The 19526-nt window shown below is 38.2% G+C and overlaps 1 protein-coding gene across 3 annotated transcripts in view; it reads right to left on the bottom strand.

The window, feature by feature from the left end:
* The window catches only part of SLC44A1 (solute carrier family 44 member 1), a 219827-nt gene that overhangs the window by 108664 nt on the left and 91637 nt on the right, over positions 1 to 19526 (bottom strand). For all 3 annotated transcript variants that reach the window (XM_065946994.1, XM_065946996.1, XM_065946995.1), the window contains exon 4: positions 1942 to 2078. In XM_065946994.1, coding sequence (XP_065803066.1) covers positions 1942 to 2078 — 137 coding nt within the window. The remainder of the gene's footprint in view (positions 1 to 1941; positions 2079 to 19526) is intronic.

Below are 19526 nucleotides of genomic sequence, written 5' to 3'. Positions count from 1 at the left end.
TTATCTTCTCCAACCTCCACTGCTGTGCTTTTTGATGTTGATATTGTTACTTTTTTAAATGCCTAATCTGCTAACTTATTTTGTAAACAGCTGCCTCAAAAGCCTAAGGGTGCCTTTATCACTAGGCACCAATCTAAGAGGTCTGTTTTCTAAAATAATGTTTATTCATTAACACTCCTGAGCAACAACTTTATGCAAGATACTATGGGTAATACAAAGCTGCAAAACTCACTGGAAGGGGCTTCTTAACAAGCCCTGTTAAGGCCATACTCAGTATCATATTCACTTATAAGGACAGGGGTCTAGAAACAAAGCATGAAAACTCGGCATCCTGGAGCATCTTCCCTCAATGGATCACCACAGCAGGCAATACAGCCAACAAGGAACTAGCTCTCTTCTGGCCTTCCAGATGATATGTCAGGATCAAGGACCAAGACTTACATCCAGTAGGTCCAAGAGAACATGTTAGAAAATAGTTCAATACTAGATCATAGTTTTGAATGCCAGGGTAAGACCCATAGACTTCGATTTTATCTTGTTACCATTGATTTCTGAATAGGAGATTAATAAGGAGTATTAACACGGCAGCAGTATGTAAGTTCAGTAAAAGTTAGAGCTTGGAGACAGGAAAAATATTACATTCCATTGGTAGAATAGTTGGTAACTGTTTATTCAGTGCCCACCAAGCACCCAGTACTCTTCATGCATCATCTCATTTAATCCTCATTCCAACCTTTGAAAGGGCATTATTTGAAATCTACATTGTCTCAGATGAGTAAGTCTAGGCTCAGACAGGCTATACCCTCTGTCCCTCATTACAGAGCCAGTCAGTGACAGAAGCAGAATTAGAATCCAGATCCAAATCAGTCCCATGCTCTTCCTACTATCTGATGCTGACGGACAGGAATACCATTGGTCTGGAAGCCTCCATCCTGCTCCCTCAGAAGGCCAGCACCTCCATCTGAAACACTTTAAACTCTAGAACCAGGCTGATGTGTGTACAGTTATGTTCCCGGGCTATTTCTCCAACCAGTCAGAAGTGACACCAGTGGTGGGTGCCTGAGTCAGCTCTTGTTCAAGGAGAGAACTAGCCTGTGAATGTTGGCAGGACAAAGGCAACTCTCCGGATTCACGCACACAAAATACAAACATGAAACTTCATGGAAAAATACAAGCTTGAGGGACTATCACTATGCAGACTTCCTTGAAGAGAGGTTTTAAAAAAACACAACATTCTCTGAAGAGAACTGCTATGAGTCATATGGAGCTGAGGATAGCACGTGGAGATTAGCAACCTAGGAGAAGAAAGCTAGAGCTCAGGAAATTGAATACGCTTGTTTTCCCAGGGAATTCCCAAATATTTAAGCTCAAGGTTTCTCATAACTTATTTCTTTGAAAAATGGTTAGGACATAATATCTAATTAAAAAAGCAAAACACAAAATTATATATACATTAACACACTGAAAAATGGTGGAAGTTTTTTGACTTCATTATATTTTTCTGAACTTTTCAAATTTCTTTTATAGATACATATTACATCCAGGGATAAAAATAAACTAATTGAAATACTTTGAACCTATACTTAGGGAGGGGGGAGAAAAAACCAAATTTCCCATACAGTAGTCTAATATTTCCCAAATACTCATACAGGCTACATCAAAATCACCTGAAACATTTGTAAAAAATACAAACTTTCAGGACCCAAAGACCTACTCAGTCAGAATTTCCCTGGGCAGGGCCCAGTAATCTGGTGTTTCAACAAGCTCCATAAGTGACTATAATAATTTATAGCAAGGAAGTCCAAAAGTATCTTCACTTTTCTTTTCCTTTCTAAGGTTCTATGATGATTTATTTAATGCTAGGACAAATTCATATTGAAAGGCAAAAGCATAATATTTAACAGTGACTGTGCTATAGACTTGGAAAGCCTAATGTCTCACCATTTATCTCTGCAAACTTCTGAACATCACTTATGGTTTTCAGTTCTTGTCTTGGACATGCTGCTACACACAGTGCTACAGACTTGATCTTCCGGTTTATCAAGTCCAGATTGCATGGATCCAAAAAGAATACATACCTAAAGCATGAAGAAAAATGTTGAGATATTATTTCACAAAACATAGTCTGGTTCACTGCGTATTTGAATAAACCTAAGAGCAAAGAACATCTCATTACATTCTACTTCACAAATTTAATCATACATGAACAAGCATTTCATAAATCTAATCACACAGTGATTTAAAAAAAAAGTAACTGCTTATAAATATACTCTTAATAGTAGGGATGGAGGAACTACAGAACTCATTTTCAATGATCTATTTTTCTAATATTTAAAGTTTTGTGATGTGTATTTTGTAATCAGAAATGAACTATTTTAGGTTTTTTTAAAAAAATAACTAGCTTTAGTTTTCTTTTTTTGACAAATTGTACCCCCCAAATTACTGCTATATAACATGAATTATACTTAATACATAAAAGTTAATGAATACATAATCATATATAAAGCATATCATTATAAAAATGAACAAATATATACAAGGGTAGCCAAGATGACTGAGTAAGAAGACCCTGAATTTATCTCCTCATGTGGGCACACCAAAATGACAAGTATTTACAGAGCCACTATTGATGAGAATGACCTGATGACTAGCAGAAAAGATTTTCCACAACTAAAGATATAAAGAAGGAATCACAATGAGATGAACAGAGGGGCAGAGAAATGGTACAGGCAAGATCCGCATCCCTGGGTAGGCAACCCACAAATGGGAGAATAATCACAACTGCAGAAGTTCTGCTCAAGGAGAGAAGGATCCAAGCCCCATAATGGGCCCTCAGTCCAGGGACTCTGCACCAGGAAAATAAGCCTCCAGAATATCTAGCATTGAAGATGAGCAGGGTTTGTGCACAGGGGAGTCTTAAAGGACACACACGAAACCTCACAAAACCCCATATAAATGCTGCCTACAAAGGAACACTTCAGATCTAAAGACAGATAGAGACTGAAAGTGAGGGAATGGAAAAAGGGATTGTATGCAAATGGAAACAAAAAGAAACCTGGAGTAGCAATATTTAGAATAGACAAAATGGACTTTAAAACAAAGACTATAGCAAGAAACAAAGAAGCATATTACATAATGATCAGGGATTGATCCAAGAAGCAGATATAACAGTTGCAAATATACATGTACCCAACAAACATATTTTGGGAAAAAAATGTTAACAGTGACAGGCTATTTTCTTGGGCTTCAAAATCATTGTACACAGTGACTGCAGCCATGAAATTAAAAGACACTTGCTCCTTGGGAGAAAAGCTATGACAAACCTAGACAGTGTATTAAAAAACAGAGACACTACTTTGCTGACAAAGGTCTGTGGAGTCATAGTGATGATTTTTCTGGTAGTCATGCATGGATGTGAGAGTTGGACCATAAAGAAGGTTGAACACTGAAGAATTTATGCTTTTGAACTGTGGTGCTGGAAAAGATTCTTGAGAGTCCCTTGGATAGCAAGGAGATCAAACCAGTCAATCCTAAAGGAAATCAACTCTGAATATTCACTGGAAGGACAAATGCTAAAACTGAAGCTCCAATACTTTGGCCACCTGATGTGAAGAGCCAACACATTGGAAAAGACCCTGATACTTGGAAAGACTGAAGGCAGGAGGAGAGGGGACGACAGGATGAGATGGTTGGATGGCATCACTGATTCAACGGACATGAGTCTGACCAAACTCAGGGAGATAGTGAAGGATAGGGAAGCCTGGCATGTTGCAGTCCATATGGGGTCACCAAGAAGCAGACATGATCGAGCAACTTTACAAGGTACCCAACACTTAAACACATGAAGCAGACATTAGTAGACATTGAGAGAAATTGACAGTAACACAATAATAGTAGGGACTTTAACACCCTACTGACATCAATGGACCAAAAGTCAATAAGGAAACACTGGCCTTAAATGACACATTCAATCAGAACTTAACTAATACATAGAGACCATTCTATCCAAAAGCAGCAGAATACACATTCTTTTCAAGTGCACATAGAACAAAGTCTCAGATGGGCCACATGCTAGGCCTTAAGGCAAATCTCAATAAATCTAGGAAGACTGAAATCATATCAAGCACCTTTTCTGGCCATAGTAGTATTGAAACCAGAAATCAACTACAAAAAAACAAAACTGCAAAACTCACAAACATGTGGCGGGTAGACAATACGCTACTAAACAGGCAATGGAGACATGGCACAGGCCAGATCCACACCTCTTGGCAGGCAACCCACAAATGGGTTGAACTCAAAGAGGAAATGTAAATATACCTGGAGACAAATGAGAAATACAAAAATACAACAATTCAAAATCTATGGTGTGCAGCAAGAGTATCTCTAGGAGGAAAGTTTATAGTGATTCAAGTTTGCCTCAGGAAGTTTAAGAAATTTCAAATAAGAAGCCCAACCATACACCTACAGGAACTGAGAAAAGAAGAACAAACAAAACGCAAAGTTAATAAGAGGAAAGAAAGAATAAAGGTCAGAGCAAAAATAAAATAAAAGTGATAAAAAATGATAGAAATGGTCAATGAAAAAAAGTATGGGTTCTTTGAAAAGACAAAAGCTTTTAAGCCAGACTCATCAGCAAAAAAGAGAAGGCCCAAATAAATAAAATCAGAAATGAGAGAAAGTTACAACCAACACCACAGAAATAACAAGGGTCACAACAGATTACTATGAACAATTGTATGACAATAAAATGCAATCTAGAAAATGCATAAATTCCTAGAAACATACAATCTCACAAGACTGAATCAGGAAGAAACAGAAAATAAGAATACACTGATTACTAGTAAGGAAATTGAATAAGTAATCAAAAAACTCCCAACACCAAAGTCCAGGACCAGACAGCTTCACAGGTGAATTCCACCAATCACTTAAAGAAGAATTAACACCTACTCTTCTCAAGTTATACCAAAAAATTGAAAAGGAAAGAATGCTTCCAAAGTCATTCTGTGAGGCCAGCTTCATTCTAATAACAAAGCTAGACAAAGACATCACAAAAAAAAGAAAATTACAAGCCAGTAACACTGATGGATGCAAAATTTCTCAACAGAATACCAGCAAACCGAATTCAGTACATTTGAAAGATGATTTTAAATTTAAAATGATCAAATGGCACTTATCCTGGGGATGCAAGGATGAGTTAACGTCACTAAATCAATCAATGTGGTATACCACATTAACAAATTGAAAAATAAAAATTACATGGTCATCTCAATAGATGTGGAAAAAAAAACTTTGGGCAAAATCCACCACCGAATTGTGATAAAAACTGTCAATAAAGTGGGCATAGAGGGAACATACCTCAAATATAATAAAGGCCATTTACGACAAGCTCACAGCTAACATCATACTCAACGGTGTAAAGCTGAAAGCAGTACCTCTAAAATCAGGAACAAGACAAGGGTGCCCACTCTTGTGACTTTATCAACATAGTACTGGAAGTCCTACTACAGAAATCAGACAAGAAAAAGAAATAAAAGGAATCCAAACTGGAAAGGAAGAAGCAAAACTATCATTGCTAGCATATGACTTAAAACTATGTACAGTAAATCCTAAAGATGTCACCAAAAACTATTAGAACTCATCAATGAGTTCAGTAACATAACTAGATAATGAAATTAATATACAAAAACCTGATGTGTTTCTATATACTAACAAGCTATCAGAATGAGAAATTAAGAAAACAAGCCATTTACAATTGCATTAAAAAAAGAAAAAAGCCCTAGGAATAAGTCTAACCCAAGAAAGTAAGAGAGCTACATTCAGAAAACTCTAAGACAGTGATGAAAGAAACTGAACATGATGTAAACAAATGGATACATACATCATACCCAGGTGATGCAGTTGGTTTAAAAAAAAAAAAAATCCACCTGTCAGTGCAGAAGACACAAGAGATGCTGGTTTGATCCCTGGGTCAGGAATATCCCCTGGAGGAAGAAATGGCAACCCACTCTGGTATTCTTGCCTGGAAAATTCTATGGAGAGAAGCCTGGTAGGCTACAGTCCATGGGGTCACAAACAGTCAGACACAACTGAGTGTGCACACACACGCACTCACGGACTGTAAGAACTACTACTGTTAAAATTACCATACTCCCCAACACAATCTATAGATTCAATGGTACTTTTCACAGAATTACAACAGATAATCCTAAAATTTGTATGGAAACAACAAAGCCACAAATAGCCAAAACAATCTGAGAAAGAAGAACAAAGCTGGAGGTATCATGCTCTCTCATTTCAAAGTGTACTACAAAGCTAAGGCAATCAAACTTGAGTGGTACAAAAACAGAAAAACAGAACAATGCAACAGAATATAGCCAGAAATAAATCCATGCACTCATGATCAATAAATCTATGACAAAGAAGACAAGAATATACAATAGGGAAAAGACAGTCTTCTCCATAAATCATGTTAGGAAAACTGGACAGCCACAGGCAAAAAAACCAAATTGACCTACTTCCTCACACCATACAAAAAATAATCTCATAATGGATTAAAGACTTAAATGTAAAATCTGAAACCATAAAATTACTAAAAGAAAAGATAGGCAATATGCTCTCAGACATTCATCTTAGCAATTTCTTGGATCTGTCTCTGCAAGCAAGTGAAACAAAAGCAAAAATAAACTAATGGTACTACATGAAACTTAAAAGCTTTTGCACAGCAAAGGACCTATCAATGAAACGAAAAGTCCAGCTATTGAATGGGAGAAGATATTTGCAAATGATATGTTCAATAAGGGGTTAATATCCAAAATATACAACAAACTCATATAACTCAACATCAGGAAAACAAACAACTCAATTAAAAAATGGGCAGAGGGGCAGAACAGACATTTTCTCAAGAAGAAATATAGGTGGGCAGTATGAACATAAAAAGATGCTCAACATCACTAATCATCAGTGAAACAAAAATCAAAAGCATAATAAGATATCACCTCACACCTGTCAGAATGGATATTATTAGAAATACAGCAAGTAACAAGTATTGGCAGGGATGTGAAGAAAAGGTAAGCCTCATGTTCTATTACTGGGAATATAAATTGGTAGAGCCACAATGGGAAACAGTACTGAGGTTCTTCAGAAAAACTGAAACTAGAACGACTGTGTGTGCTCAGTAGTTTCTGACTCTTTTCGATCCCAGGGACTGTAGCCCATTGGGCTCCTCTGTCCATGGAATTTTCCAGGCAAGAATATTGGAACAAATTGCCACTTCCTACTCTAAGCGATCTTCCCGATCCAGGGATCGAGGCTGTGTCTCGTGCATTGGCAGGTGGATTCTTTACCACTGTGCCACCTGGACAATCCAGCAATTTCACACTTCTGGGTATTTTTTCCCCAAAGAAAACTAAAACACTAATTCAAAAAGATATTGCTGTTCAGTCGCTAAGTTGTGTCCAATTCTTTATAATAGTACCATTCATGTAGTACCATTTGTTTATTTTACACACCCCATGGACTGTAGCAAGTCAGGCTTTCCTGTCCTTTACTATCTCCTGAAGTTTGCTCAAACTCATGTCCATTTGGTCAATGACGCTATCTAACCATCTTATCCTCTGCTGGCCCTCTTCTTTTTGCTTTCAATCTTTCCCAGCAACAGGCTTATTTCCAGTGAGTCCGCTCTTTGGATTAAGTGGCCAAAGAACTGGAGAACTGAAAAACATATATACCGCCATGTTTAATACAGCATTATTCACAATAACCAAGATACAGAAGCAACTTAAGTGTTCATCAAGAGAGAAATGGATAAAGAAGATGTGCATGTATGTATAATGCAGTATTACTCAGCCATAAAGAAGAATGAAATCTTGCCAGTTGTGACAACATGAAGAGACCTAGAGGGTATTACACTAAGTGAAATAAGTCAGACAGAGAAAAACAAATATCATATGATTTCACTTACATGTAGAAGATAAAAAATGAAACAACTGAACAAATATAACAAAACAGAAACAGACTTACAGAAACAGGGAACAAACAGGTGCTTCCCAGAAGGGCTTGGGGAGGCAAGGGATGAGTGAAATAGGTGAGGGAGATTAAAAGTTACACTCAACTTCCAGTTATTAAAAAAAAAATGAATCATAGGAATGAAATGTACAGCATGGAGAACAGAAGTAATATTGTAATATCTTGTATGGTGATAGATGGTAACTACTTATCATGGTGTACATCTTGTAATGTAGGAAATAACAAATCACTATGTTATACACCTGGAACTAACATCGTGTAGTAGATGAATTATCCTTCAATTTAAAAGAGAAAAAGAAAAAAAGAGAGAGAGAATTGCCTGTAGGTCTAGTAGTTAGGACTCCACATTTTCACTGCCAAGGGCCTGTGTTCAATCCCTGGTCTGGGAACTAAGATCCCACAAGCCAAGCGGCAATGTCAAAAAATAAAAGGGGGGAGGGGGAATAACACCTTACTGTTTTAGCTGCATTTTTGGTGAGTCTAAACGTTATTTCATACATTGTTCACTTGTGGTTTCAAAATTTTTTATACCTTTTATTTGTTTTTAAAATGGAGGTGTTCTACTAACCACTAAATGATTTAAAAAACTCTGAATATTAAGAGTATTAAATTTTTGTTAAGGCTGATACAAGTATTTCCAATGACTTGCCAGTTGTCATTTTGAAACAGTTTTCTATCTTTGTCATCAAATCTTTTTTATCTGTGTGATTAGTTCACTACTTTATGCTCCCTATTACTTACCATTACTTATGCTTCCAAAAAGTAGCTCCTCATTCCCATTGTATCAAATGTTTCACAGATACATTTTGGTGTGTGGAAAACAGGGAAAAGATGTTACTTTAATTTTGTAAGTAATTAATTAATTGCCCTAGGGCTGTTTTTAAAATATTATTTCCTGTTCATATTATATTGTCACTCTTCTACACTAGAGGATACAGGTTCATGTCCTCTGTTTTGTTTCTTTGATTCATCTGAATGTTAGTAAAAAAGTTGAAAAAAAGATATATAAACTTGAGCTAAAGAATATATAATTGTAAAAATGCATTATAAAATTTAATAAAATTGAATGCAGACTAGAGGAAAATACACCAATAATTCAACTACAGTCATCTCTGGGTGTTAGAATAAAGTGATTTTAATTTTTTTCTTCTACTTTTTAGAATTCTCATTTTCTAGAACAAATGCACATTACTCTTGAGTTGAGATAACTATAATAAATGTTGTTTACTAAAAAGGTCCATTTCATATAAACAAAATAACTCCCAAATCCTAAATTATCCTTTGTGTTTCCTGTACATTTATATTTTAGGAAAGAGAAAATTAATTAGAAATTACCCTAAAACATTTCTTTACCCAAAAAGAAAGTAACAGCCAAACCCTCTTAGCTGAGATAAGCAAAGAATAATATTATTGATCCAGGAAAAGGCTACAAGTTGGGATATTTTCTCCCAAGATAAGTGTTAAAAAACCTCCAGCCTTGGGTTCTACTCTACTGGGTCCATGAAAAGCTTTATAAAATAATATATCTTCCAACAACCTTTCCCACACTGTGAACCTCTGTTGTTTACAAAATACGATTCAAATCAGGAAATACAACCAAATACAAGAGTCAGAGAAAAACTGAAAAGCAAAAGTCAATATATGTGTTCAAATGGATAATGTAAAGGGTTAAGTATAAGGTTAAGTCATGTAAAGGTTAAGTATAAGCTACAAATCACCAAACTAAAAAAAAAAATTTTTTGTATCTCTGTTAGTGACTCAAATACCATTAATGTTCTACATAGATTAAAGGAAAGAAGTCAGGAAGAAAGATGTGGCCTGGAAGTGGCTTCACGGTCTGATCTAGTGAACAGAAAAAACTCCCGGGGAATCTGCGTGTAGACAACTATTCCCTTATGAACTCTCCCTCCATCTGTCTTGTATATCTTACCTTACAGGTGCCGACGCCTGAGACCTGGTACAGTGAACTGCTCAAAGCCAGCCCCTGGGCAGAGAGCATGCCGGGCCTTAAGAAAGGCATTCTAGAACCACTGAGTCACTTACTACCAACCACAACCACCACCACCACTAATAATAATACTATTAACATGGAAACAATAGCCAACATTTATTGAGTACTTACTATGTACCAGACACTACATTGCATCCTTTAAACACCTATTGTTTATCATTTATCCTTACACAATCCTGTTGTATGTTTCTATGTGTGTGCTTGGGGTGCTCGGTGGGATGGACAGTAGAACTAGGGTGGGGTAGAGAAGTTAATTGTATGGTTATAAGTGATGAACAACACCTTAAGAAATATCTGGAGAATCTCAAGACAGAAAAAAAAAAATCTTGGGGTAAAGGAGAGAAAGTCAGAGGTTTCTAGGGTCTCGCAGATAGCTGAGCCTAGGCTGGGTCAATGACAGTGCCTTTTACAGCTTCTTCAGAACAGATGACTTGTCTGATCATCCTGCAAACTTCTGTCCCCCTCCAAGGCCAGAAGTGTGCTCACTTTATTCTCAATCTTTTTATATCTTAAAGCACACTCCCTTGATTCATACTTGGCAGCAACTCTATACCACACCTGGGTCAGATCAATCTGAGCTTACTTTCTGGTTTTCTTTCTTAACAGTTCTCTGACCTTTGGGAATATATTTATCCTTCTGAGCCTCAGTTTCCTTACCTGTAGAACTGCATACCACATATTTTTTAGTTTGTCATAATGTTATTGACAGTGTACATAAAGCATTTAATATATAGTATATGCTTGCAATTCATATCATTAAGAACTGGCTTGCCTTTCACAAATTTTACATTTCATAGTAAGGCACTAAATTCAACACTTCTCTGATACAGACATAAAACAGGACTACCATACTAGTATTTAGCTTTCACTGGAAGAAAAGTCTGTGTAGGTGTATTCATGACTGCTAGGGCATTAGCCTTGATAAGAACTAAGCAGGTCTCCAGAACTGATCTAGCACAAGGGAAAAATATTAAGAGAGAAAGAAGAATTCTACAATGACTACAATACTGTAATATTAACATTGCACATTTTTTACCCTGTGTATATGCTTCAGAAGAATATGCTTCAATAGAACTTTATATAACTTCAATAGAAAGTTATATTTAATATAACCAAAATAATTTTAAATAGTATCCTCAGGAAATATATTCATATATATACACACATCATTAAACTCAAAAGCCACCAAGGTCCATAGTCTAAGAACACAATAAACTTAATTCCCTACACATTCCCCATATTCAAATGCATATACACACAACATGTATAAACGCAATGTTTAAAATGATGTTTAGGCCTTAGATTTAGATTCTATCAATGTCTGGGTGCTGGGAACTCCACATTAATGACTTTATTTGATCCTCATGCCAACTTGATGAGACAGAGACCGTAACCTTAGGGACTAACTAGATGGTCCAGGAGAGCTAGCAGGTAGATGACAAGAGTTATGAAACCCAACACAGTCCTTCTGATTCTGAGTTCAACTCTACTTCCAATCTGCTCTACTCTTAAAATATTTCTCACAAATACAACTGATAATTGTAACTGTTCTATATTAACTCTGAACATTGTTGCCAGCATTCTGAAGTTCATCCAATCCATGGCAACATGTCTATAAGTAATTATATTTTAACTAATTGGTATTTAATTGAATATTCACAGAGGAGGAAAAGTGTACGTATTAAACACACAAATTTAGGGATTGATTAAAACTGCACTTCTGTGCCTTTCAGTTTGAAAATGCCCTTAGCCTGGTAAATAAATCCTTACATTCCTTTCAGTTTTCACTTCAAACAAAAAGAACTATATGCGGCAATTTTATCTTTATGAAATGAAAAAAATAATCAACTCTCAAATAAGCATGGCACTGGCAGATTTTTATAACAAATTAGCAGATGAGTGTTTTTCAACCAAGAGGAGGCAGGAGATACCAGGTTAAAAGCTATAAAATATTCTAGAAAGATTTCTTTAAACTGCCTACTTCCATCTGCCACCAGGCAAATGGGTGGGGTGGGGATGAGGCAGATGAATTTTGAGAAAGCATCTTTGGTAACTCTAATTATGTGTCTTGGCTCCTATGCCCCATCCTTTCAGAATGGAGAATCACTGTCAAAGATAAGTTATAAAATTACGTTAAAAGCAAATTTTCATTGCTATCCTTAGTGAATGTTTTACTACACCTAGTAATACCTTAAAAACAGCTTGATATGCGCTTTCCATTCTTTAGAGGAGCTGGAATGACTAAAATAGCAAAAGTGGGGATGAGAGAAGAGAAGCACCAAGAGAAAAATACTGCACAAATGAAACAGCCAGACAGCTGCAGGCCCTGGCCTACAGAACACGCGCACAGCATGATCACATGACCCAGAGAAGAACACATTTGCAAAGAGAATTGCACAGCGGCCAGAGCAAGCTTTGAACTTAAAAGTCAGGGGAAGGGAAAAAAATGTTCAAATGGAACTATAATGCAAACATTAGAGAGGACAGTGGGTTAAGACAGATAAATATATATTACGATTGAGGTCGTTTCTGGGAATTATCAAAGGAGAGAAAAAGTCATTTAAAATGGAAATTCTTGAAATACAATAGCAAGGGATCCCTAAAGGGCAGGAAAGGAGAGATACCTAAATAAAATATCTATCTACACAGTGAACTTGAGGGAACAGATGCACCAAAGATGAAAATGGGGCTCTGAGGCCAAGGAAGGGGCATTAACACAGGCAAGTGCAAGAAAAGGGACAAAAGACGCAGAAAGCGGTGACCTCCAAAGCCTTACTCAGAAAAGGAAGGTGAACAGCGAACAGTCTGATGCAGATAAAGATGCCACAGAAGATTCAAACCTAGTTTAAACCTCCATTTTGCTGTCACTCCCCTAATGAAACAGTAAGATTGGCCATGTAGGGCTGTCCTCACACATCCTAATTCAACAAGAAGTTAACTGAGACCTACAAGCTGGGCCACGAACTAAAGGCTACGTGGACACGAGCCCTGGGGAGACTGACTCCCAGGTTGTTGCCCTCTTCACCGCTGGTATTCCAATTCAAGCCGGAAAGTGAGAAGAGATGCAATGGCGAGTGAGTTACAGAGCCATTAAATCAGTGAATCCTCTGGAACCCCAAAATAGGGGAAGCCCCATTGGACGTGATGGTGTAGTTGGCCGAATGGTATGCAACACCCCCGTGACAAGGGCTCAGTAGGCTGATGTGGGACTTCCCTGGTGGTCCACTGGTTGAGAATCCATCTGCCAACGCAAGAGACACAGGTTCCATCCCTGGCCCATGGGGATCCCACATGCTGCCAAGCAATGAAGCCCGTGCTCCACCTCTACAGAGGCCATGCTCCCTGCAACAGGAGAGGCCGCCGCAGTGAGAAGCCCGTGTGCCGCAGCTAGAGAAAGCCCACGCGCAGCAACGAAGACCCAGCACAGGCAAAAATAAAGACGTTAAATACACTTTTAAAAAAGGTTGATATGAAAACTGCATTTACTCAACATGCATTATAAGTGTTTACTATGTGCCCGCTCCTGGGCTAGGTCCTGGGGATAGGAAATTCACACACACACACACACACACACACACACACACACACACACACACACAAACTGTTCTTAAATGCAAGTAACTAGAGAAGAAAAGACAAAAATACAGAGTCATCTCAGAACCGTGTGAGCTGCGGCAAAATGGGGATAGCAGAGGAAATAGCGTAATTCCGCAGAGGATGTGGGGTTAGAGGAAGCATTACAAAGCAGGAGGCAGTGGCTAAGCCACATTTTGAAAAGTGACTGGGAATTTTCCAGACAGATGGGGAAGGGAACATTCGAAGCAGCGTAAAAGCACAGAAGCATGAAAGAGCATATTTAAGGAACTGCAAATAATCTGAGAAGGTGTACTATAGGATAGGACATCAAAGGGCTATACACCAGGGAGAGGCAGGCGATGGAAGATCAGCCATTCTCAGACTCGGGTACATCTTACAGCTCTACTCCATTAGACAACATCCTTTCAAATGGCCACAACACAGTGATGCCCTGGTATAACCAGCCTCTTGGGTTGAAGGCCAGAGAGGAGAAGGCTGGAGTACCAGCAGCGTGCTGCTCCAGAGATGAGCCTTTGCCATTAAATTGCCTCCTGCTGCCATGGCAACTCTCTGCGGCAGGGCTTTTTGGAGCAAAAGGTGGCAAGCAGATACTAGGTCTGTTGGCCGCCTCCTGCCGAATTTGGCTTCTCTCCTCTCTAATCAGGATGGAAGCACTGCAGCACTGACACTGGAAAGCCGGCTGAAAAAACCCCTTGGTTGCCTTCTGCTTCAGTGATTCCTGACACGTGTTTTCCCCAGAGGGGCATAAAAATGGAGTCTGATCATTCTTCCAATTATTACTTCATATCAATTTACAATTTATAGCCCCCTTCCACAGAGTGTGCTACCATTAGTGAGTCACACCAAAAGGAAAACACAACAAGCCCAGTAGAGGCTTCTGCAACTGCTAAATATAGACTGCAGAGAGCCCAAGAACTGTGCTCCACTCACAGTGGACGTCTGCCCAGAGGGGGCTTTTTACTTCCTGTAAGGGGGTGCCAGCAAGGCAGGTACAGTCATCCAACCGGGGTGGCACCAATTACCCCCACGAAGAGCTGTGACATAGAGGACAGAGCTATGAGGCCAGCAGACTAAGGTCAGTGAAACCCAACACAACCAAGTGTAACACATAATTAACTACAGCTTTCCTGGCCCTCAAGTTCTGGGACAAAGCTAAGAGCAGAGAGAAAAACAAACTGTGAGCAGATATTTATCTTCCAATTTATAACTCCCAGTAGTGGCTGCGGAACTGTACAATGTTTATAAAGTCCCCAAGACTGCACAGACACAAACTGAAGAACAAAAAAGGGCTGGGGTGAACTTTGGATAGTCCAGCCCATGCAGCTGATGACTGTGGGGTCCCACGAACCCACTGCCTCCCCAATGCTAAAGAGGCAATGGGGAAACCATCCTGAGAAAGAGGCAGTACATGTTAAAGAAATGTCTAAGTGTGCACCTCCCCAACCTCCAAAGAAGCTGAGCTGTTACCCACACGGCAGCCTTCTACACCAGCGCCACAGCGGCTCTTGACTCACAGGGCACTGCTAAGAGAAATTTTCATAGTCCTTCCTGGGATATTCACAGCACTGAGAGCTTGACAAAACTGAAAACTAAAGAGGAGGCCCAGGGATTGGATGAAAGCAGCGGGTGATACTCAGAATATTTACGTCCGTGACCTCACTCTGCCCTGGTCTCTGGTCTGTTCCTCAAAACACTCCAGCATACTCTCACACGCGGCATTTGCACATCTGTTTGCCTGAAAGGTTCTTTCCCCAGATAGCAGCCCATCAACAGCTAGCTCCCCCACTTGCTTCAAGCCTTCACTTAAGCCACCTTCTCAGTGAAGCTTTCCCTGGACACCCTATCTAAAATACCACCTCTCTACTCTGATGTGCCTTACCCATCTTTCTTGCTTTATTTGTTTCTCTTCAGGACTTACACTCAATAACACAATGTCAATTTTACTTATCTATCTGTTTATTATCTGTCTCCACTGTTAGAGCATCAGTTCCCAGAAGGCAGAGATATTTAACTGTGTAATTCATCATTGTATGCTAAAATATTATACCTAAAATTATACCTAAAATAGTGCCTGGAATAAGAAAAGAGCTTCATTCTTATTTGTAAACTAATAAAAGGATGGTATGCATGTAAGATTTTACCAAGTGCTGCAAGAGTAGAGAGAAGGTAAGGAAGAAGATATTTTAGGTAAAAGGAAATAACTCTCATTCATTCAACAGAAATTTATTGAACATTCTGCCAGGTGCAGGGCTAAATAAGCACTAGTGATACAGTGAAAAATAAGACCAACACAAACAAGTGTCTTCCTACCTAGTATTTATAGCCCAGAGAGGAGGGAGGCAATGACAAAACTGTGTGTAAATGCTTTAACAGAAAAAAAATAAAGACAGAGGATGGCAAAGGATGCATCAAAGGGGCCCTATGAATGGAGAGTCAGGATAGGAGTCCAGAAGAAAGAAAATCTACAGCCAGGACCTAAAGAATGAGTAAGAGTTAGCAAGGTGTGGAAGAGCAGGGGTGGGAGCAGGGAGGGAACAGGGCATGCAAAAGCTGAAGAAGTGAGAGACAGCACAGCATTACTGAGAAAAGAGGCAAGGCTGGGGTGGCTGAGATGCACAGCGACACAAGAGACAGGTAAGCTGGAACTAGATCACACAGAGCCTTGCAAGTGGTATTAAAGATGTTAGAAAGTTTGCAGTTCGTTCTAAAGACACTGGGAAGCCACTGAGAGTTTGCCAGCTGTCACTGAGAGACTGAATTAAAAGTAAGAGGGAAAGCAAGGAGACTGGTCAGGGGGCTACTGAATCTCTACCAAGAAAGGAGGACTTGGACTGGCGTGGGAAAGGGAATGAAAAGGAGATTTAAAGAGCATGTACGCATAATCAAGAAAACTTGCTGACTGGAGAGAGAGAGAGAGAGAGAGGGAAAGGAAGAAATGAAGAAGGATACTTAGCATCTGATTTAGGCCAGAGTGGCTAAAGCATTCTTGGCTTGGGCTCTTGATCTATTCAGTAAGACAGATTCAGTATGGAGGGATAAAGACCATGTTCCAACTTTAGACAATTTGAGTTGGGGCGTCTGTGGAATATCCAACTGGACCTAGACAGATGGCTGCAGTGTTCTAGCGGAGAAATCTGGACAAGAAACAGATTTTGGAATTATCAGCATATAAATGATAACTTCACTGCAGGAGAGCATAAGATCACCCAAGTGAGTGTATGGGGTTGAGATTCTTATCCCGGGTGAAATGTGTGACCCTCCTGAAATTGTAAGCAAAATTTGGTATGCAAATTCACATGTAGTTTTCTGAAGAGAGACTTCCTAGTTCATAGCTTTCAGCAGATTATCAAAAGTCCCCAAAGAGTTTAAAACTAAGAGTAAAGTAAGATGAGCAAAGAGCCAAAAGAGATAGCAACATTGTAAAACAAGGGCATGGAGCTAGAAACACAAGGGGAAAAATGATCCTCCCATACTTAGCTACAGTGTCTGTTATACTTGTCCTATAAAGGGAGAAATAATTGCCAAGAGTCAGACATCATACTGTGTTCCTTATACTAATCTGAGACAGAAAGCAAATTAAAACAGTCTTTGAGAAGTATTTCATAAGAGCTACAAGGAAAAGTTTTCTATTTATCTACTTAACTAGAATACCCCTAAACCCAAGCTTGTGGTCAGTACTACAGAAAGGGATGGTTCTCACAATCAATTTGTTCCAGTACACATAATGAGGAAATCCTATCTGCTAAGAGCCAAAAGCCAGACATTTATTTTTCTTTTTAGTTTTAAGCTTTACTGAGCTTAAACTGTAAACTGTACAGTCCCATTCAATGTTTTTAAGTGTAATTCCCCAAGTTGTTCATCCATCACCACAATCTAATTTTAGAAAATTGTCACTCCCAGGAGAAACCTCATGCCCACTGAGCAGCCACTTTCAAACCCCCTGTACTCCCTAACCCCCAGCCTTAGGACACCACTAATCTACCTTCATTTCATATATTTGCCTATTCTGAACATTTCATATGAATGCAATCATATAAAATGTGGTCTTCTGTGTTGGCTTCTTTGACTTAGCATAATATTTTTGAGGTTTGTCCATGTTGTAGCATATATATGTACTTTGTGCCTTTTGATGGCTAAATAATATTTCATTGTGTGGATATACTACATTTTATGTATCCATTCATTAGTTGGTGCACATTTGTGATGTGCACCTTTTGGTTTTCCCCTTTTGGCTATTATGAATAATGGTATGATGAACATCTGTACATCTGAACATCTTTGTGTGGAGATATGTTTCTTTTGGGTAGATACCAAGGAGTGGAACTGCTAGGTCATATGGTAATTCTATACTTAATATTTTGAGAAAGTGCCAGATTGTCTCCCAGAGTGGTAACACTTTTTTTTGTTCCCACCAGCAATGTATGTAAGAGGGATCCAATTTCTCTACATTCTTGCTAACATGTCAACTATGTGCCTTTTTTATCATAACTATTCTAGTGAATGTGAAGTGGTAACTCATTGTGGGTTTGATTTACATTTCCTTGATGACAAATGATGCTAAGCATCTTTTCATTTGCTTATTGGTCAATGATCTCTCTTCTTTGGAGACATATCCAATCAAACTCTTTGCCCACCACAGATCTCTTTTTAATCTTTGAAAAAGAGAAACACAGACACAGGGGACTGATATTGTCACAATATTATGAAAAAATTATCAGAAAAAAATAGTGATAAAAGAGAGATGGAAGAGCACTTAGGAAGTACAGGAGTCAAAAATCTAGAAGCCAAAGAATGACTCTAGCAGACAAAGAAAAACACACAAGCTAGGAGAGAAGACTGTGGTCAGGATAGGGAATTCTTGAATCAGGTTGAATTGATATAAGGGTAATGACAAAGATGAAGCTGTGACTACGAACAGTGAATCCTGAAAACTCCCGCTGAGAAGAAATTAAAACAGTTCCCAGGGACAGGGTGAGAATCAATCAAACAGATTATGTGCAAGTGCTTTGTAAACTACACAAATGTAAAGTTGGTTCAAATAGCTGTGTTTTTCCCAATTGGGTTAAAAACTTTGATAAGTAACTTTGAAATTTGTTTTGGAAGATGGTAATAATGAAGATGATTATAATAAATAGCAGTTACCATTTATGGTTCCAGGCAATGTGGTAAGGAGTATACATCATTTATCATATTTATTCCTTCAAAACACCCTAGGAAGTAGGTACTACTATTATCTTCACTTTACAAATGAAGATCTTTAAGCCACATATATTCATGTTTTTCTCACTAGTGTAAACCAACCATGGTGACAGTGTAAACCAACACTACTTACAGTAAGGTAGCCAATTTCATAGGAAATCTTACCTATCAGAGAAAATCTACAAATATTATTCTCATTGCATTGCTTTTTTCTCTGTATTAGAAAACCAAAGTTTTTGATAATTAAACATGATTACCTTGGTGCTAATTTATTTCTTTATTGCTTCAACAATGGATAAATGATCTCTTCTCCATAATAAAGGTAAGTATACAATGTTTGTTTAAAAAATATTTAACTCATGGCTGACCCATGTTGATGTATGGCAGATACCAACACAATACTATAATTATCCTTCAATTAAAAATAAATAAAGACAAATATTTAATTCATCTGAAATTTATTATGCATGGTAAGAGATTAAAATAGATTTAAATGTTGCTTTCTTCATATTATCATTCAACAATGCTTTTTTTATTAAACACTGATTTCTCACATATTAAACCACTATGAGTTTATTTCTGATATTTCTATTTTGTTTCTATCACTATGATTAACCTACATTCAGGTAGTCTTGTTAATATACTTTGGAAAAGATTTTGGCAAAACCTCCTTTGTTCCTCTTTAAACATCACA

This window comes from Muntiacus reevesi, chromosome 10 (assembly GCF_963930625.1).
Source record: "Muntiacus reevesi chromosome 10, mMunRee1.1, whole genome shotgun sequence".
NCBI lineage: Eukaryota > Metazoa > Chordata > Mammalia > Artiodactyla > Cervidae > Muntiacus > Muntiacus reevesi.
Note: the sequence above shows the minus strand (reverse complement) of the source record. Positions and strands in the feature narration are given on the sequence as shown.